Below are 22,201 nucleotides of genomic sequence, written 5' to 3'. Positions count from 1 at the left end.
CAATATCTGTCTTTACAAAATTAACAATCATAATTATAGCATTAGAACAGTTTAAGATAAATTGAATATAATATAAATGAATAATATAATATATAATAATGATAAATAAATAAATGAATACATAATATATATTTTGAATCTAATATTAGAGCATAGAAGATGCATGTAACACAGTTACATTCCATTTTCTTCATTAAAAAACACAATATTTTACAGTCATCAGGATTAATCTTTTCATCTTTCTATCTTTTTTTCACTATTTTTTTATTTTTTTTATATTTTTTTTTTTTTTCATTTTTTATTCTTTCTTTTTCAATACTTTTTTATATTTTTTTTTTTTTTCATTTTTTATATTTTTTCTTTTTTCATTTTTTATTCTTTCTTTTTCAATACTTTTTTATATTTTTTTCTTTTTCATTTTTTATATTTTTTTCTTTTTTCATTTTTTATATTTTTTTTTTTTTTCATTTTTTATTCTTTCTTTTTCAATACTTTTTTATATTTTTTTCTTTTTTTTCATCTCACATCAATAATTGAATCTAGTTACAATTGCTGAAAGATGCTAGTTGAATTTCTCCATGCAAAAGGGGCATTAGACCATTTTTTTTCAATTACCAAAATTATTCTATTCTAATTATTTCTGTATGTATCTCAAATTTTAAATATGTTTGACTACAAAGTACTGTAGTAATAATTGGAGAATTTTTTGCCATAATTGCATATTTTATTTATAAAATTTAGAAGAAAATTCATTTCAGATTATAGCTATTTTTTTAATATGAGAGTGCAACTAAACAACTATGGACTTATACCCTTCTTGCATCAAGCAATTCAATTATCTCATACAATTATAGGTGGATAAGAAGCATCTTTAACAAGTAAAATTGATAGGCAAGTCATTACAAAAATACTGCCTTTACAAAATTAACAACACAAAGTTCTAATAGTGTAGTACAGAAGATGCATGTCACCTAGTGACTTTCTATAATATTTTGTAGATACAGAAATTAAATAATCTCATAGAATGATAGCTGGATAAGAAGCATCTTTTACAAGTAAAATTGATAGGCAAGTCTTTACAAAAATACTGCATTTACAAAATTGATAATACAAAGTTTTAATAGTGTAGCATATAAGATGCATCATGTCACCTAGTGACGGTTTCTATGATCCAAATACAGAAATTATGCATTAAAGTTTCATGAAAATGAAACACAGTTACTTTCAATTTTTATACAAGTAGAAAATATATCCAATAGTCGCAGATTTTTAGATGTGTATAGCATAGCAAGCTCAGGTTTACCTAAACTAGATCAAAATATTTTCTGTTGATTTACTCTAATATTGGCGTATGAAGGAGGCTCCTTTTCCTTTTATATTATCCTTGTAATGCAAAATTTCCAATAACCTTGAATATACGTCGACGCGCAATTAAAAAAGTAGCATACCTGTCAAATTTCATGAAAATCTATTACCGCGTTTCGCCGTAAATGCGCAACATATAAACATTCAAACATTAAGAGAAATGCCAAACCGTCGACTTGAATCTTAGACCTCACTTCGCTCGGTCAATGAATAATTCTATAGTCTGATTTTTACTCTAATATTGGCGTATGAAGGAGGCTCCTTTTTCCTTTTATATTATCCTTGAAATGCAAAATTTCCAAAAACCTTGTATATACGTCGACGCGCAATTAAAAAAGTAGCATACCTGTCAAATTTCATGAAAATCTATTACCGCGTTTCGCCGTAAATGCGCAACATTTAAACATTAAGAGAAATGCCAAACCGTCGACTTGAATCTTAGACCTCACTTCGCTTCGTCAATTAATTAAAAAAATCAAATCCAAGCTGATAGTCTCAAATACCAAAATAGTCTAAAGCTGTGTAACGGCTTTGCCACAAACACACGCCGTACGCTTTCTATCAAATGACGTTATGCTTATATCTGTTTCTTGGGCCGGTATGCAGATGTTTGATTTGAACTGCGTTTGACCCATCAATGGTTTACACTCTAAAACCGTGGATCTGTATGCTGATTCCATATTTAGGTCCGTATGCAAATGCTAGGTTTGAACTGCGTCTAGAGTAAACGTGTTTAAACTTGACGGCCGTTTAAACCACTAATCGGTATGCTGAACAGAAACGGATGGTTAAAGGGCCGGTTTCCAAGCTCGGGATTTAGATAAGTTCTAGACTTTAAACAACTGGAGTCAGAAAATTGGCTTTCCGAAACAGGGCATAGTAGCAGTAAAAAGTTGCAGCAAAATAAATCTTTATTTTCTCATTTCTATAATTGGCAACGTTTTCCCTTGACAAAATGAAACATTCCTAAATAATTCAAAATAGCTCAAACTTTACACTATTTTCTCATTATTTTATCTTGTGTTCAATTTTCAAGTTTTTCGAAATTCAATTTAAAAATTGTTAGTCGTTTTACTGCGACTATGCCCCATTTCGGCAAGCCAATTTTCTGACTCCAGCTGTTTAAGGCTGTGCAAAGGCTAAAAATGAACTTTCTACTGGTGATATTTTTCAAAGTTTTCGATTTGTATATCATGAAGCTATCAAAATGAAGGAGGTTTCTCAGGAAAACATTTTTTCCGATCATTATTTTTGAGATACGAGCGCCTAAAGTTTAAATTTTTGGGACAGAACATTTCAAGTTCGGTAAGACACAAATCCATGAGATTTAGAGGATAGATTCTTAATGGTATTGTTGATTTAATAAAACAAAAATTTTCTGAAAATATCAATTTTTGAGAAAGTTATTCAATTTTTCTCAAAATGACCAAAAATGACTTTTTCCTCCACCTACTGTCTAAAGTACTTACTTTACTCCCTGAAACATGATACTAAAGTGTCACTTTTTCGCTCTCGGTAGTAAAAAACAGAAAAACTCCCTAGGGAGGAAAAGTGACTCCATTTAAATAACATGGGAAGCATCTCTATTTTAAAAACTTACATTGTAATAGGTTAGAAAGTCTAAGCTCAGATGAGAAAGCATAAAGAGGTGTCTGTCATTGAGTCAACTGAATTCAATACCACAACCAGAAATTTGATCAACTCATGAAATATAAATGTTTGTATGATATTATATTCTTAATATTAGTAGATGATAAAAATTTATAAAATTTTTAAAATATTTTATTCTATTCAAAATACCAGCCAACAAATATTTTTGATCTGCAATTCAAATCTGAGCCGCGTGATGGAGTCAGCCATTTTTGGTAGACACCCAGCTGATATAATTGTTACAACTTTGGCCGATAGATAGCGCAATCGGCAGTGCCAATCAGACGACCGGTTTTTAGGTTTTAGATTTTAGGTTATGTTGTTAGGAAACATTCTCACCAATACGTAAGTTATTAAAATGATTTCATTTGCAGTTTCTATAAAAAAATGTAGATGGAGGAAAAATGTTGTGTACATCACGAGTGAAAAATACTTTTTCTCCCTCAGGAAAATTGTTGCCCTCGGCTTCGCCTCGGGCTTCAAACTTTTCCCACAGGGAGAAAAAGTCGTACTTTTCACTCTAGATATACAAACAACTATTTATTGAGTTATTTTTGGTAAATTGAATAACTTTCTTAAAAATCAAAATTTTCAGAAAATTTTTAATTTACTAGATCAACAATACCATGAAGAATCTATCCTCCAAGTCTCATGGATTTATCTCTTACCGAACTTGAAAAGTTCTGTCCCAAAATTTTAAACTTTAGGCGCTTGTATCTAAAAAAGTAATGATCAGGAAAAATTTTTTTCCTGTGAAACCTCCATCATTTTGATAGTTCATGATATTATACAAATCGAAAAACTTTGAAAAATATCACCAGTAGAGAGTTCATTTTTAGCCTTTGCACAGCCTCAAAGTCTAGAACTTACCTGAATCCCGAGCTCGGAAACCGGCCCTAAATGGCTTTAAACTATTGGGGCATAACTATAAGATGGCTGACTTGATTCCTTTTATATCCAATAATATAACTAAGATGGCATAACTATAAGATGGCTGACTTTATTCCTTTTATATCCAATCAGAATTCATATAAAAAATTCCAAACAAGATAAAGAAGTTCACAAATTCACAAAAGAGTGAATAATTGAAAACGTTTGACTTACCGGATAACTTAATGTTGTGAGTTGACAAGTTCTCATATATTTACCCACTTTGAAGGTTTCCAATAATTGATTCGATGTGGTTGCCTTCTTATTCCTAAGGTACCATTATTCAACTTTGGGATTCCGAGTTCACATGAGATTTGAATGCACTGCAAAAAATAAACACTTTCTTTAGCATACAGTAAGTGATAATCATTTCATATCAACATACAGGTTGATTATAAAATGACTTCACAACTTTGAAAGCACATAAATATTAATTGTAATTACTTACAGAATTGAGTCATTTTGTTACAAATCACATGAAGTTTAAGGTGTGGGTGTTATTGACCGAGCGAAGTGAGGTCTAAGATTCAAGTCGACGGTTTTGCATTTCTCTTTATGTTTTTATGATCCGCATTTACAGCGAAATGCAGCAATAAATTTTCATGAAATTTGACAGGTATGTTCCTTTTTGAATTTCGCGCCGACGTATACATACGGTTTTTTGAAATTTTGCTATTTAAGGATAATACAAAAGGAAAAAACTCTCCTTTGAACGCCAATATTACCGTAAAAATCAGACTTTAGAATATTATTCATCATGAATCAGCTTTCTAGTTGACTATAATCATAGCCACCTCTAATAAAAGGCCCCGGCCTACGATATTGCAACGTCACAGTGTAGGCCTAGAATCTAATACATGATTGGTGAAAAAGATTTTAAAAAATATCAGCTGATCTTTTTCACCAATCATGTATTAGATTCTAGACCTATACTGCGACATTGCAATATCGTAGGCCGGGGCCTTGTATTAGAGGTGGCTATGCTATAATACTACCCTTTCAAAAACATCGAACATCTTGAAAATGTATCTTTCCATCAACGTTGTAGACAGTTGCAGCAAGACCTGATAACAGCGCTCACACTCATATTCCGGGACGACAAGTCACGGTACGATAGGACAGAAAGCTCTATGTTTATTTAGGATTGTTTCTAGACATTTTAAATTGATAAATTATTTATTAATTTTTGAGAAAACATAACAACAGGTCAATGAGCGCGAGGTCTACTGTTCACAGAACTACTAGTTTTAATTCGATGTGACAGCCGTTGGTAATGCGACATACATCCCACCGACAATCGATTTCTTGCCACACTCGTACCAGCATATCAGGCATAACTTGTGCAACCGCAGCGATCCGAATGTGATTCGATTTCGGAGGTCATTAAGATTGTCTGGTAGAGGTAGAACATGAACCTTATCCTTAATGAAACCCCACAGGAAGAAATCCATCGGTGTTTCTAGACAATTGCTTTCAACTTCGCTGGATTGGCCGTGCAGGGCCAATTGCATGGCCACCTAGCTCACTGGATTTAACAGTGAGGTTTCTTCAAGTATAAAGGTTCGTACCCACTAGAACGTATCATACCATGACCGTGCCCGTACCGACACATGCAAAAAAATATTCTTTGCATCATTTGATATGTAATACACCCATTAGACCGTTCCGTCACCGGCCAAGCACGGAGCGTGCCATGCACGTCCAGGTCAACATTTGTCGGCCAGTATATTTTGTCTGTGACGAAACGCTCCTTGCATGGTACGTGACGCCTGCAAACCCCGTTGTAACCGCGCATGCGCCGCGTTGGTAACCAGTGTAGACACCATTGTGGTAAAGTACCTAGTTAGTTGCAACTTGCTAGTTATAGTTATACATTAGTTGTGGTTATATCATTTTCAATTTTTCTCAACAATTCATTAAACTGGAATGACGTCATACGGAAATACGAAAAAACTTTTCTTCATCATCTATTAGGTGCCTATACTATATAATGTCCAATACTCCCCCTGTTTTCCGCTTTCTTAGAGATTCGTGAATCCAATAGCGCCTCTGAATTCCTCTATTCTCCTCTTCCTCGTCCAAAATAATTGCAACCATTGCCAATTCTGTTAATGATAATCGCCTAATAGCCATTTATTTAAAAATAATTATGTGAACACTGATTAGAACACTATTTCACAACACCGCAAAATACGTACATCTGTTCATCGCTACATTCTCTTGCTAACTGACGCGTTCCCAACAACTTCTGACCGGGCATCATACGCGTACCATACGCGTAATGTACTGGCATAGAACGCTGTTGATCCGTTGTAGTGGGCATAGTTTTTATTTTACGTGCCTGGCATGGTCTGACACGGTCCGTGTCTGGTACGTTCTAGTGGGTACGAACCTTGGCTTATATTCTGCCTCTACAAGAGTCTTAGTGACCTCCCAAATTAGATCACATTCAGATCGCTGCTGTTGCACAAGTTATGCCTGATATGCTGGCACGAGTGTCGCATTTCCAACGGCTGTCAAATCGAAACAAAATAATGACACCTCAAACTTGAAGTGTTTCGAAACAGAATAACACCTTTCTCAATTCTGTAAGTAATTTCAATAGATATTTATGTTCTTTCAAAGTTGTAAAGTCCTTTTATAATCACCCTACACTTTTGGAATGCTTGTCAATTTCACATCTCATGACAAACTGCTAGTTAATAATTCGTTTTTGAACTATTTTTTATGACACAACAGTCAGGTTTTTTCAAATAAAACTTATTAAAACTAATACTCACTTGTAGAGCACTTCCGTATTTTTAAATCCATTTTCAACACTTAACGGGAGTGTTGAAAATGGATTTAAACATCCGAAAGCGCTCTACAGTAGGCTACTAGTTTTAATAACTTCTATTCAAAAAAATTGACTATAGTAACGTAAAAAATAGTACAAGAACAAATAGGCCTACCCGTGGGGCTTCGTTCCAGCAGGGGCACAGAAATTCAGACGAAATCTTCCATCCTGTATAACTTAGTAACTAAGCATTTTTGAACCTATGTTAATTGGAACTTTATATTTTTTTGATGTGAGGAATTACGCCCTGACTTATGGCCACCTTTTTTAGAACATCCTGTATAATTAGTGATGGTCGGGAATGTTCCCTGAGGAAAAGATATGATAATTTGGGAATAATATCAAGGTAAATTATTCAGTTGCTTAACTTGAGGAAATAAAAGAAGTAGAGAGAAAAATGAAATAATGAAATACTGTAATAAAATAATTATAAAACTGGATACAGCGTATGAATAACCGAAATAAAAATGTTAATATAGCCTACTAGGCCTAGATTAAAAAATTAAACTTCAATTTATAAAGCTAACAATCATTGAATAAACAAGGATATCAAGTCTCTAAATAATAAGGAACTTACCTTTATAATTGATTACTGTTTAAATTCATAGACGTAATGGAATGAATCTACGTAGGGTATCACTGGTTCACGCCATAATCGTGTATTCTCATACAATCACAAACACATATTTTCACCAAAATATCACGACTTCAAATTAATAAATCAACACACGAAACTAATAATTCCTAGTGGAAAAAACCGGGTTAACAAAACTACAAAGTAATTATTAGATTAGAAACACGACGAACTTCACCATCGGAGTTGTTGACTGACAGTTACACCACTGCCACTGTTACACAGCCATTTTGGTACGAAAAGAAGCAGTGTTGCCACTGCCACAAAATAAAACTTATGGAGCGCTTTTAAACGTAGGCTGTCTGAGCAAACCAATTTTTGTAAATATCATTCTACGTTGTGAAAGTTGACCAATCATTGATGTTTTTGACTATCACTACCTATCTCATATAAGTATGAGTCAATTCCTTCCTTCATAATATTATTATAAATAATAAGCTAAATTCTAGTCCTTCAATTTTCAAATTCTAAAATCAATAATTCTTCAATTATTGCAATTTAATATCAAGATTTTAAGTGTGGAGAATTAACATACCTAATAAAAATGGTGATAGAATTCAGGATTTTTTTTAAAGAAACATTCTTACATTAAAATTTGAATATGAATTTGAATGGAAAAATACAAGTAAATTACCTAGTAGAAAATACCAGCACTGAATTGATCAATTGCAAATAAAAAAGTACTTATTTCAACAATTTTGTGATTTATTTACTAGTAGTTCTGTGAACAGTAGACCTCGCACAGTTATAAACCGCAGCCTCCTCTTATACTGTCCATCAGAGTAAATCCTGTCTGTATGTCGTGTCGGCGAGATATCGGTGTGAAAACGGCTAATAGCTGTTCGGGTTGGTGTAAAAAATGCAAACAACAAAAGCTAATCCCCTTCTAGACATACTGGCAACAGGACAGCCCGACTTCAAAGCAGAGAAAGTTCGAGAGACAATACTATGTTATTGTAGTTATTAATTGCATGCGTTATTGCACACAATCAATAGTTCATTTAATAGTGCATAAAAATTGCATGCAATGAAGCATGCATTTAATAGTCTACACAGCTGCTGATTTTTTACCAAGTTACATTACGATATTGAATTGCATGCGTCATGGCATGTAATTCATAATCCACTCGACAGCTATAATGATTCTATATTCTGATTTTTACTCTAATATTGGCGTATGAAGGAGGCTCCTTTTTCCTTTTATATTATCCTTGAAATGCAAAATTTCCAAAAACCTTGTATATATGTCGACACACAATTTAAAAAGGATTCCTGTCAAATTTCATGAAAATCTATTGCCACGTTTTGCCGTAAATGTAAGGGCAGTTATTCAATTTTTTTCCAATTCTGGCCAAGGAAATTTTCGACCATTACAATTTGGCATCAGATTCAGTTGAGATAACATTCATTGCTGGTCAAAAATCACAACCACAGCTTATCCATGCTTGAAATCGGATTCAGCAGCCAGAGAAAAATTAGCTCTGTGGGAATAATCCAACAAAATTCATTAGGGGGGTGCAAGGGCAATTTTTTTATTTTGGCCAATTTTGGTTAATCATTAAGGAATTTTGCAGCCAAGATTCGATTGGCTCTGTATTTTTCACATCAGTTTTTGATGTTGGAATCACATAATATTATGGCATCTATGCTCCTGATAGTGCACCATCAAACCCAAAATTGAATCCAGGGGTCACTCGAGGTTGGCTGTGTTATTTTTGAAAAATCTGCAGTCACACTGAACGGTATAATGATGTTAGAATATGTCAGACAATAATTGAAAGTGATGAAAAAAGAAAAAAATATGACAGAATTCACCTTGGGGGGGACCAAGGACCCCCTCAATTTTTTCACTCGTTCAATGCTTGATTTCATAGCAAAGTCAAGAGGAACAATCTTACTCAGCATATCGAAATAAGGCTATTTATCATAAATAATGAGAACTGGATGGTTTGATATATGAGGGATGTAAGGGCAATTTCTTGATTTTTTCAAATCTTGGCCCAGAAAAGTTTTGACACCCACAAAGTTGCAGCCAAAATTTTATGGGTTATGTAATTTTCACATCATATTTCTTCTTTTAGATTTAAACATAAAGAGAAATGTGCCAAACCGTTGACGTGAATCTTAGACCTCACTTCACTCGGTCAACAAAGCGCTGTACAATTGATTAATTTGATTTTCCAGCTCTGAATTGGTTATTTCTGGAATCCACACATTCAAATTTCCAATCCACCACCCAATTATAATAATAAGCTTTAAACACGCAAATTTCATCAAGCATGATGACCTACTGCTTTTTGAATCCAATTTTCATTTTATCAGTCCATCTATTTCATTCAAATATTAAATTATCATTATTCACACTAGGCTATATTCAAGCCAGAAGCCCAGAAAAGAACAAAGTGTACCTCTCTGTGCCTTAAGGCCTAGAGCATTCGAGTATTGAGAAATATATTTAATTAAATGAAAATGACTAAGAAATTGTCAAAAACCACAGATTTATTGATACTTAGAAAGACCGGTTTCGGTTATTAAATGCATTGTCAATCTCTGATGAACTTGACATGCTGACATACCATGAGAGATTGAAAATGGTGTAACAACCGAAACCGGTCTTTCTAAATATCAATAAATCTGTGGTTTTTGACAATTTCTTAGCCTTTTTCATTTAATATGAATTATTACCACAATATGATCAACTTCTCAACCACACAAAAAGTGAAAATATATTTAACCTATTTTGAACTATGTATAACCTTATCTAAATTTGAGAGAGGAATAGCACAAGGTTACCTTATTGTTTCTCTCCCTATCATTTTAATTATTTAATTATTGTATTGTAATAGAACTACATAATTTTTATTATTTGCCATGAATTTTCACAATGAATAGATAAATTGTTGACGACGGTGAAAATTCATGACAAGTAAAATTATGGAAAAAATGAGAGGCTCCGGCAGTCGGTGGTAAGGACGGGACCTGGAAACATCTACAGCAGATCAACCAGCCCGACTTCTCCCTACTGAAAGGGTCTCCCATTTGGGCAGAGTGAGTGCCAAATTAATTATATTATTTTTATCTGAGGGTATATCTTGTCAATATTATTTGAAATCATATTTTATCTTTTGAAAATAATTCTTTTTAAATTATCAATAAAATTTATATTATTCATTCTACATTTAATTATTTTACAATTAAAACCTTTCTCATGAGATAAAGAGTAAGATCCAAATTTAACCTCTCATTAGCCAAGCGATATTTAACCCCTCATTTATTTGATCAGTACATCTTATTCATCAATATAATTGAAATTTTTCCATTCAATTCTTATTCAGATATTATTCAAATCTTATTCAGAATCTTATTCAGATTCACGTATTGAATTGTTGATTTGAAGTTGATTGATGTGTTAAGTTTGATTTTTATGAATTAGTTCACTATAATGTAATTTATATCACTTGCATTTAGCTTATGAATTGGCACTCACATAGATTTCAGGTATTCATTGAAAGTTATGTTACATATAAATATCCAATTAGAATAATATTGTGAATAATAATAATAATAATTCTAGCTTGCGGTAATTTTGACTTTAATTTTTGAAATATTATTGAAATGTGTAAAAATTAACTTAGAGAGATGCCGTTTTTTCGATAACTTCGGGCCGAAGTTTAGGGGGACCCGGGGATGTAATAGAACTACATAATTTTTATTATTTGCCATGAATTTTCACAATGAATAGATAAATTGTTGACGACGGTGAAAATTCATGACAAGTAAAATTATGGAAAAAATGAGAGGCTCCGGCAGTCGGTGGTAAGGACGGGACCTGGAAACATCCACAGCAGATCAACCAGCCCGACTTCTCCCTACTGAGAGGGTCTCCCATTTGGGCAGAGTGAGTGCCAAATTAATTATATTATTTTTATCTGAGGGTATATCTTGTCAATATTATTTGAAATCATATTTTATCTTTTGAAAATAATTCTTTTTAAATTATCAATAAAATTTATATTATTCATTCTACATTTAATTATTTTACAATTAAAACCTTTCTCATGAGATAAAGAGTAAGATCCAAATTTAACCTCTCGTTAGCCAAGCAATATTTAACCCCTCATTTATTTGATCAGTACATCTTATTTATCAATTATAATATAACAGCATTATCTTTTATTAATTTCTGTATCCAACTCCTAGAGAGTTAGGACCTGTAATTCTTGTTGAATACAATCAATATTAATTATTTTGTTACAAATTTTAAATTACATCATAAATCAAATTAGTTCAACCATCAATTGATCAATTCCATTACAGTATGAATATTTCCGAATATTACTCATAGTAAACTTATGAAGAAATGAGATGAACAGTAGTTGATACTCTATAGTGAGGTTCACGTTATAATGGTACTGGAGAAAGATAAGAGAACAACGTTGCCGATCCTCTGTCTTGTCAATGCCTTTTATAGATGATAGGTAATACAGCTTTATTGATGTAATATTAACTGTTCATTCTCGTTTAAAATTATCAATTATTAAGCAAGAAATTATATTTTTCAATAATTTAAGATGGAATATTTTGTTAATTAATTATTGATTCTACAAAAGAAAATCTGGCAACAGTGGAAATAATGACAGTATTGATCAACTTTGGTTTTACTTTCCTTGCCCTACTACCATAGGCAAGGAAAGTATTGCTTCCAAAAAAAAAATCTGGTGTGGTACACTCACACAACTTTCCTTGCTTATATTCGAAACTACGATCAGACTTTTGTATATGTGTATATATAATTGTTTTCAGAGTACTTTTTCCTTTGTGTAAATTGTGAAATTCAATGATTTTTTTAGTCGTATTTTTTAAAGTCGTCAAAACAGCTGTTCTACAGATGAAATATCTCGACTATGTGTTCTTTTATGAACTGCTCTACCTACCTACCTCATGCACGAGAAGGAGGTTACAAAGTCCATTTCTCAAGGATGGGGTGGACCCCCATTATTTCCCAGAAGGAGACTCATGCCAGTTATAGAGCTGATAAATAACTATACAGAGTATGAATTTGAAAAAAATCGGTTAGAGTTATTTTGAAAAAATCGTGAAAAACATGGTTTTTTAGTATTATCCGCCATTTTTCTCAAGAAATTACGGAGCTCCTGCAATTTCCAAGGAAGAAACTCATGTTATTGATAGGAGCTTATGAATAGCTACCCATGGCTTGAATTTGAAGAAAATCGTTAGAGCCGTTTTCGAGAAAACCGTGAAAAACCTGGTTTTTGGTCATTATCCGCCATTTTTCTCAAGAATATTACGGTGCTCATGGAATTTTCTCAGAAATGAGACTCATGCCAGTTGATAGTGCTTATGAATATCTATCCATGGTATGAATTTGAAGTAAATCGTTAGAGCAGTTTTCGAGAAAAAGGTGAAAAACATGGATTTTTAGTCATTATCCGCCATTTTTCTCAAAAATATTACGGAGCTCCTGAAATTTTCCCAGAAATGAAACTTATGCCAGTTGATAGGGCTTAAAAATAGCTATCCATGGTATAAATTTGAAGAAAATCGTTAGAGCCGTTTTCGAGAAAACCGTGAAAAACATGGTTTTTTAGTAATCATCCGCCATTTTTCTCAAGAATATTACGGAGCTCCTGAAATTTTCCCAGCAATGAGACTTATGCTAGTTGATAGGGCTTATAAATAGCTATCCATGATATGAATTTGAAGAAAATCGTTAGAGCCATTTTCGAGAAAAACGTGAAAAACATGGTTTTTTAGTAATCATCCGCCATTTTTTCCGCCATCTTGAATTGAATTTTATTGAATTTCTTATTGTCGGGTCCTCATGGTATAGAGACCTTAAGTTTAAAATTTCAAGTCGATCGGTTAATTAGGAATGGAGTTATCGTGTTCACAGACATACACACACACACACACATACACACACACAGACCAATACCCAAAAATCATGTTTTTGGACTCAGGGGACCTTGAAACGTATAGAAAACTTGAAATTGGGGTACCTTAATTTTTTTTGGAAAGCAATACTTTCCTTACCTATGGTAGTAGGGCAAGGAAAGTAAAAAATTAAGGTACCCACATTTCAAGTTTCTATACGTTTCAAGGTCCGCAGAGTCATGTTTTTTGGGTGTTGGTCTGTGTGTGTGTATGTGAACACGATAACTCCATTCTTAATTAACCGATTGACTTGAAATGTTAAACTTAAAGTCCTTATACCATGAGGATCCGACAATATCCAATCCAAGATGGCGGGAAAAAATGGCGGATAATTACTAAAAAACCATGTTTTTCACGTTTTTCTCGAAAACGGCTCTAACGATTTTCTTCAATTTATACCATGGATAGCTATTTATAAGCCCTATCAACTGACTGAGTCTCATTTCTGGAAAATTTCAGGAGCTCCGTACGTATATTCTTGAGAAAAATGGCAGATAATTACTAAAAACCATGTTTTTCACGGTTTTCTCGAAAACGGCTTCAACGATTTTCTTAAAATTTATAACATGGATAGATATTTATAAGCCCTATCAACTGACATGAGTCTCATTTCTGGGAAAATGCAGGAGCTCCGTAATATTCTTGAGAAAAATGTCAGATAATTACTAAAAAACCATGTTTTTCACGGTTTTCTCGAAAACGGCTTCAACGATTTTCTTCAAATTTATACCATTCATAAGTACATTTATACTATTCATAAGCCCTATCAACTGACTCGAGTCTCATTTCTGGGAAAATTGCAGAAGCTCCGTAATATTCTTGAGAAAAATGGCAGATAATTACTAAAAAACCATGTTTATCACGACTTTCTCAAAAATGACTTGACCGATTTATTTCAAATTCATACCCTGTATAGTTATTTATCAGCTCTATCAACTGGCATGAGTTTCTTTCCTGGGAAACTAATGGGGTCCACCCCATCCTTGAGAAATGGACTTTGTGAACTCCTTCTCGTGCATGAAGTAGGTAGGTAGAGCAGTTTATAAAAAGAACAATAGTCGAGATATTTCATCTGTAGAACAGCTGTTTTGACGACTTTTAAAAAAAAATCTCTGAAAACAATTATATACACACATATACAGTAGTCTGATCATAGTTTTAAATATGTTGCCGCCAATCGTCATTATGTTATTCCTCTAAATTATTCTCGTTTAAGAATGAGGCTTACAGTTCAATGGGCAAGGAAAGTTGTGTGAGTGTACCACACCCTATGGTGATGCGGCAATGAAAGTAAAAACCAAGTACCATTTTTAAAATTGTTTATTTAGTTTACAAGTTTCGGCCATTATCCCATAATAATAATAGTAATATAATTGCAACATGGCCGTAACATGTTGTAAATAAACAATTTCAGAAAGAGGTAGGCCTACTTGATTTTTTATTTCTACATTTTCAAGTTATAATAAATAACTAAATTGAATATTTTATTAGTTCATTATATTTATCATAGCGTACAAACGATTTGACAACGGTGCGGATCTAGAAAACGATGAATATGAAGAAACCAATATCAATCAGGTGCTGACTTTATAACATGAATCATTGAATATTACAATAAATTCATCAGTGAGAGCCGCTTTCGAGATCTGTCATACATACAGAAATTGCTCGCTTAATAGAATAATATCACTATAAAGCATGCAACTGTTTTAAAAAGGAAATTTCAAAAATAATATCTACTCACCATATTCAACTTCTAGATTCTTCTTCTTTTTCTCTGGTGACTTATCGCCTTCCTTCTGACCCTCCTCAGTTTTATCTTTATTTTCAGTTTTTGACTTCTCTTTTCCTTCTTTGTCAGATTCTTCTGCAAAAATTACAGTAGGATTTTTGTCTCTACACAAATTCGAAAATACTGAATGAAATTTTACTATTTGTTAATTACAAGGTAGATTAGAATAAAAACCATAAACCAATTATACAAAGTTCTTCAACTCCTTTAATGACCGATTCATTTTAGATAATTTACTCATTCAATGCCGTAGCATATGTTATGGAAGGGTCAACGCTATTAACTAACAGACGTTTGTCAAAGTTACAATTTTACTTATAAGAAGAACTATTGGAAAAGTAATATTAGCACTTCAGAAGTGAGGGAATGTTGTACTTATATGTTACTAGTTGAAAATAAACAAGAGAAACTAAACATGTTTTCCTTTGATAAATCCACATAAAATGTCAATGATCTCTCATAATCAATATCAATATAAAATTCAGTATGATTATAGTTTCTAACAAAATCTATCAAATAAAGATATAAGAATAATCGATTAATATTTTATGAAATGATATATAGGCCTATCTAGTCTAGATTAATATTAGAATATGTATCTATTCAATTAAAATTAACAAAGCTACTCATTACAGAACGTCTTTTTGTTGGAATAAATTTGTAGGCAACGTAGCTCTCAAAGCCAAATTCATGAAATAAAGATCTTTATCAAATAATTATTTTGTTCCTCTTCCATGTTCAACTTGAATGAAACTTACCGTCTTGAGAGCCAACAGCATCTACAACCATGTAGTTGTCTTTGTCCACTTCCCTTTCTTTGTCTTTTTTGGCTGCCCTCTGTGAATTGAAACAAACATTTAGTGGAAATTCATTATGCTATTATCATTGCATTTGTTTTTAATAATAAATCAAAATATTTTGTCTAGGAATATTTGCCAAGGAAATGATGCTCAAATTTTCTTCTTCAAGAAAGTACAATAATTTAAAAGCCCAGTATTTCCTAGGATTTCAATATTTCCTAGGAAGAACAAAATGACAAGTTTGAGTAGGTATTTTTTCAAGAATACTTTCAATATGAACAAGAAACAAGAAATACAATTGAAAAATGTATTCGATCTCGATAATAAAAAAGGTGACTTACCTTCAAATGATTCACTTCACAGATATGATGCTCATACTGCATTGGTGATTTTGCAGTTATGCCACATACACGGCACATCGGCATCAGGAATTTCTTCATTTTCTGAAATATTTCAATAAGAATTCATTTAAATTAATTATATAAGAATTTTCCAACACAATAAAATTCACACACAATACTGATAAACCAGAAGACAGGTACACGTGACAACAATAATATTACAAATGTAAAACTACGAGTATTTTGAGAATATTATAAAGAATATTCTATCAAAACTATAAGAAAATACGGTTTCATCAATTCTTTATGTTACATTAAAAAAAAGAATTTTCTCTACTTTGATCGAGTAACCAAAATCGAAGCATGTGAACCCAATCTAATATTTCTCCAGTCTGTCAAAAAGGACCAGAAAAAACTAGAAGCAAATACATTTATAGAAGTTTGAATGGTATTGAGTGTTTAGTTCATATCATTTGATGGTACCTCAACACGATTCTAATGTGTATCTGACCTTCTCTCTCAGGTGGAAACAAGGTTTATTCACTTTTCGAAAAAAAAATAAGAAAATTTTTTCAATTACCTGGTGTCTGAAAGAACGAGCATGTGCTGAAGCCAAGCAGCGGAAATTTAGTTTACAAATTGCGCAGAAAATAGTATTCAAATTTCTACTGCTGCGCTGCTCGTCAATGATACGCTGTTCACGACGCTGCTCAATGCGCATTATGCTCAGCTTGGAGCGAAGTGCTATTGTCAGCTTCTGCATGGCAGCCATGTGCTTGGCACCTTTCAAATGCTTGTTGTAGCCCTGCAAAGTAAACGAAACTTTTGATATAGCTTCATAACAATCAATTGGGAACTTCAATGATTCATATACGAGTACATTTGGTAGTATATATCTACAGAAGAATACTGTATTCTATGAAGCTCACAAAGTAATTCTATCACAAAAAAATGTTAACACAATGAGAGAATGTGCATCAAGTTCTATTTTATTTGTCATCATGTAGAAGTGATCATCATTGAATTACAATAGAATATTTCAAGTACCCTTCATCATAATACCACTTTATCCTGAAAATAAAAAAGTAATAAAGTTACTTTACTTTTTTACTTTATAAAGTAATAAAGTAATTGTAAATTAGTTTGCAATGTATTCACTGTGTAATGTATTTTGTAGTAAGATTCACTTGAATGTATTTCCAAGATATTCTGATGATCAAGAGAATATTACTTAAGCAGACTACTTACAATCGTAAAGCAGACTACTTATGAATAGTTAAGCCAATATTCAGAAATTGAAATTGACAATCTTCAGTCTGAGAAGACTTGAGTTAATTTCAGCGAAAGATCAGTTAGTCCCCCTACCCCCGTCAATACAATATCATTGCATTCATCTCTCAATTTGTTCAATACTTAAATTTGTTCATTAATAAAATCTTCATTTTTAAAGTCGGATACATTAAGGCATGATGCTTAGAAAGTACAACCATTATATAAGAAATATACTACAGCTCCGAAAGTAGCGTTATCATAATACAAACCAACCCCAAGATTGCAATTTTGATAGAGTAACCCATAATGAAGTACATGATTGAACAGAGATGACATTTTCGTGATATACAACCATTACAAAAAACACTCAATAACGCTTAACTAGAATGCATAAACAAATACGGTAAGAAAAATAGTAAAAATATGCCTACCTTTTCAGTCAGGCAGGTAGTTTTGCAACGAGGACATTCGAATTTGAAGTCACCAGACTTTTCAGCATCATCGCCGTCTTTTTTCTCATCTTCCTGCAGAACCAAAACAATTCATTACGTTTTTTAGTTACAAAAATATTTTTCTAGTCTAGTTACAAAAATAGTAACAATGAATATAAAAATAATAAATTTATTCGACCAAAAATTAATAAATAATAATAAAATATGAAAAATCAAGTTCAATCTCTCATTTAACATTATTTTGAGATAGGCTATTTATAATCAATAAAATATATAGATACAATAAAGATTGAATTAAAGAAGCTACAACTATTCCGTACTGCATAAGAATACATAAAAAAATCACATTTCAAACACAACACTCCTAGAGTTGGCTATTCACAGTGAAAATTGTTCCTAGAAGTAACTTTGCCGTACGCTAATGTACTCGCATAATCCAGTAGATATAGACATCATATAAAAGGGGGTGAGTGCTTGCAATTTATATTGAAGTTTGGATGTTTAAATACATTGTTTGGATACATAAAGCCAAGTTTACGCTACATACAAATTGAGCTACATATAGCTCTGCTACATACAAATTGAGCTACATATAGCTCTGCTAGATGTAGCTCTGCTATGAGTAGATGTAACGCTAGTTTTATGTAGCAGAGCTATATGTAGCTCTGCTACATGTCAATTTTTGATTATAGGAGAGCTAGATGTAGCTGCTTTGTCCTTGAAGGAAGGCTGCCACAGCTGTTTGGTGCCTGCTGGGTTTACACCAGATATACTGTACTCATTTGTTGTCAGAGTGCTAGTAGGTTACTGTGCATTGCGAGCATTTATTTTTTATTTATATATTATTGTACAATGATGGAGAGTGAATTTGACTGGAATATAGACAAAATTATCCAATATCTTCTTTTTCTATTTCCCAGACTAGGCACTAAACAACTGCAAACAGCAGTAAACATAAACAGCTGCGGCAGCCTTCCTTCAAGGACAGAGCAGCTACATCTAGCTCTGCTATAAACAAAAATTGACAGGTAGCAGAGCTACATATAGCTCAGATTCTCTTTGATGTTTACCAAAAATTTTGGATAGCTCATTTTCTGCTATATAGCTGAGAAAATAGGCTCAAGACTGCTATATAGCCGGGCTATATAGCAGATCTCCAGTGTCACTTTTTGAACTTGTAGCAAAGCTATATAGCTAAGCTACATGTAGCTCTGCTATATAGCTCTCCTACATAGTCCTAGCTTAAGAGAAGTCCAGAAATTTGTCATTTTTTCTAGTTAGAAGTACACTCAAAAATTAATTTTCCATTTTTCGACCAAATTTGACTTGAATGATTTTGTACCGCCTTGAATGAGCTGTGATACGATTAGATCCGATCATTGTGTCAAAAAGATCATGAGGGTTATAATTTTGATCCTTGAGCAGGGGTCCTTACGTGCGCCTCTCCAGTAGGAAATACTGAAATGAAGTGCATCTAACGGGTGATTCTTATAGAAAATGATCTTATGAACTTATATAATTGTGCGAAATCTGAATTTGAGGACAATGAAGTTGGTTATGACGGTTGAAGCTGAAAATTATGTGTTTTTCAAAATAAAAGGAGCATTGTTATCAGGAGTACTTGAAAATCTATATGAGAGAGTTCTCTACCTGGTTTCAGATTGTAGAGCACAAAAGTACACGAGAGATTTTGAATTACACAATTAAATTGTAACAATCGGAAGATATTGTTGATAAAAAATGAAATTCATCAAAATTTATTTTTTCATAAAACTTTACTCATATTTGAATAATTGTAACTCAGTAGTCACTGGAGATAGAGAACTCCGAAGGATATCATTTTATTCAGAATTTCATAATCTAAAAAAAGGAGAGAGCTAATGTTTCTGTCCGACTTAATGGATTTGGCGGTAACAGCTGAAAACTGGAAAATAAACAGAAAATACGAGATTTTTGGACCACTCTGCTTCTAGTACAAGGGAATTTTGCATGAAAAAATTGTTTCTGGACTTCTCTTATGTATACAAACAATATATTAAAAAATCAGAACTACAATATAGTCCAGGCGCAAATGTCATTTCGTGGTCATTTCTGGGTAACAGCCATGGAAGATGTCTCAATCACAATCACAGGCAAAATCACCTCCGAAACAAGATGGCCGCTACATCGCTTGTATTTTAATATTTGTTCATGATTTCTGGTGGGTTTTTTCAAACGCATGAGGTAACAAGTTAGAACTATAAAATCGATTTTTAATGACTACTTCAAGATAGCATGCAATGTACTGAGGAATAATCCTATAGGAAGGAGACCAGCTGGAAGGCCAAAAACTAGATGGTGGGACCAGGTCCGGAAAAATATGAGGAGGATGGGCCTAAAAGAGGAGGACGCGGGTGACCGAAACTTTTGTAGAGGCTTAGTTGATGAGGCAAAGAACCGACTGGGGTACGAGTGGCCACCGCAGTAAGTAAGTACTTCAAGATAGAGACTTGCAAATGTCGAATATTTTTGTTGTTTCCATCATCAATAGTCTTATTCGGCTTGTTGTATCGAAGAGATTGGGGCCATTTGCAAGTCTCTATCTAGAAGTAGTCATGAAAAATCGATTTTATAGTTCTAGCTTGTTACCTCATGCGTATGGAAAAACGCACCAGAAATCATGCATGGTTTTCTTTGGAGGGCGCTGGAGAACACATTTGTTGAGTGAAGCTGAAGAAACGCACATGAAGCTGAAGAAACGATCTTAGTTTCATAGATTTTCAATTTATCTACACAAAAAAGTAATAATTGAAAAAGAAATGTGAAAAAGAGTTGGAAAAAGTTATTTTGGGGGGCTTTTTAAGGTTATAACTAATAAAATATACGTTTTAGAGGGAAATTTTATAGAACAAAATTTGTAGAGGAAGATTAAAATAAAAAAAACGAAAATATTTTAGTTCAAAAACGGTTATTGAAATACAAGCAATATAGAGTAATTTTATCCACCAATATTGTCACCAATGTTGTGACAGGACTAGCAACGTTAAAAACCGAATGAAATATACTTGTTTCTCATAAATACAGATTTAATGTGATGAAAAGAACAGTGAGTACCTTTAAAAGGTTCTTCAAGTACCTAATATTCAAATTAATCAAGTGGTTTTCTAATAGTTTGCTTGTTTCATATTTGAAAAAAATTGAAATAAAACAGTAAGAATCACTACCAAGGAATAAAAAATAGCCCTTGTTAGGCTATTGTATGACAATAGGAATTGTCTAGGCAATATTCAACATGAAACCATTCAATCTATTCCAAGTTATTTACAAGTAGAAATTTGCGAGTAGAAATTTAATTACAATTTCTTACCAGGTATCAAAGAAGTAATTTTTATTTCTGGAAAAGTAACAGGAAATTAGTCCTACTAATTTCACAACTCAATATGGTTTCAAATATAATCTTCTTGTTTGGTATGATTTAATAGAGAACAAATGATACTTCAAGTACCAAGATATTAATTTATGATGATAATACTCTTACCTTCTCAATTTTTTCTTCGTCAGCTTCATTAGCTTCTTCCTCTTCACCCTCTCCTTCCTCTTTTGAATCCTTCTTCTTTGTCGGAGTTTCTTTTTTGGCAATCTTTTTCACTACTTTCTTTACCACCTTCTTGACGACTTTCTTTTTAGGCGAATCTTCTACTTCTTCACCTTCCTCGACTAACTCATCAGTTTTCTTCTTTTCTACTTCTTCGCCTTTCTTCTTCTTCTTCTTCTTGGGACTTTGTTCATCAGCCTCTTCCTCAGCTGACTCTTCTACCTCGGTTTCAACCTCTTCTTCGACGACTTCTTCCTCCTGGAATATACGTTATCAGCATTAGAGATAATATAATCCATAGTAGATATAGATGTACAAATTTTTCATAATCTATCCATAAGTTTCAAAATTTGAAGAATTACTAGATTAAACTAAGCTACTGATTTTATTGCTATTTCAAAACGTTTGATCTCAATTTTTTCAAGTCTAATTATAAAGCGTAACTCTGGAGCTAGAAAGCCCACATTGTATAAATTGTCACTGACGAAATAATCTGATATGTTTTGGATGGTAAATATTCACTTACCCTAATACATCCGTAATATAACTCAGGTTTTAGCTGTACTATATATGAATTTGTGGGAATTGTAAATTGGATAA

At 32.8% G+C, this 22,201-nt stretch overlaps 1 protein-coding gene and 1 long non-coding RNA gene across 2 annotated transcripts; both read right to left on the bottom strand.

Moving 5' to 3' along the window:
- Window positions 1-489: 489 nt before the first annotated feature.
- Window positions 490-8,399, bottom strand: LOC120355634. The gene is made up of 2 exons (XR_005573694.1): window positions 7,359-8,399; window positions 490-4,268 (listed from the first exon to the last, which is right to left on the bottom strand). It is a non-coding gene; the product is annotated as an uncharacterized LOC120355634 (long non-coding RNA).
- Window positions 8,400-15,085: 6,686 nt separating this feature from the next.
- On the bottom strand, window positions 15,086-21,869 carry LOC120355633 (zinc finger protein on ecdysone puffs-like). The gene is made up of 6 exons (XM_039444240.1): window positions 21,545-21,869; window positions 18,007-18,099; window positions 16,884-17,108; window positions 16,304-16,405; window positions 15,921-15,999; window positions 15,086-15,237 (listed from the first exon to the last, which is right to left on the bottom strand). Exons 3-6 carry the CDS (start codon window positions 17,073-17,075, stop codon window positions 15,107-15,109), a joined length of 504 nt encoding a protein of 167 aa, XP_039300174.1. The 5' UTR covers window positions 17,076-17,108; window positions 18,007-18,099; window positions 21,545-21,869; the 3' UTR covers window positions 15,086-15,106.
- Between the last annotated feature and the right edge of the window lie 332 nt (window positions 21,870-22,201).

The sequence above is a fragment of the Nilaparvata lugens genome, unplaced genomic scaffold, assembly GCF_014356525.2.
Source record: "Nilaparvata lugens isolate BPH unplaced genomic scaffold, ASM1435652v1 scaffold3802, whole genome shotgun sequence".
Classification (NCBI taxonomy): domain Eukaryota; kingdom Metazoa; phylum Arthropoda; class Insecta; order Hemiptera; family Delphacidae; genus Nilaparvata; species Nilaparvata lugens.
Note: the sequence above shows the minus strand (reverse complement) of the source record. Positions and strands in the feature narration are given on the sequence as shown.

Excerpts from the sequence above, each read along its gene's own strand:
- LOC120355633 (XM_039444240.1), bottom strand. The coding sequence starts at position 17,075 with ATGGCTGCCATGCAGAAGCTGACAATAGCACTTCGCTCCAAGCTGAGC. Across the intron at positions 16,406-16,883 it reads CTCGTTCTTTCAGACACCAG|AAAATGAAGAAATTCCTGAT; the intron begins GTAATTGAAAAA and ends GAAATATTTCAG. Across the intron at positions 16,000-16,303 it reads GTGAAGTGAATCATTTGAAG|AGGGCAGCCAAAAAAGACAA; the intron begins GTAAGTCACCTT and ends TTCAATTCACAG.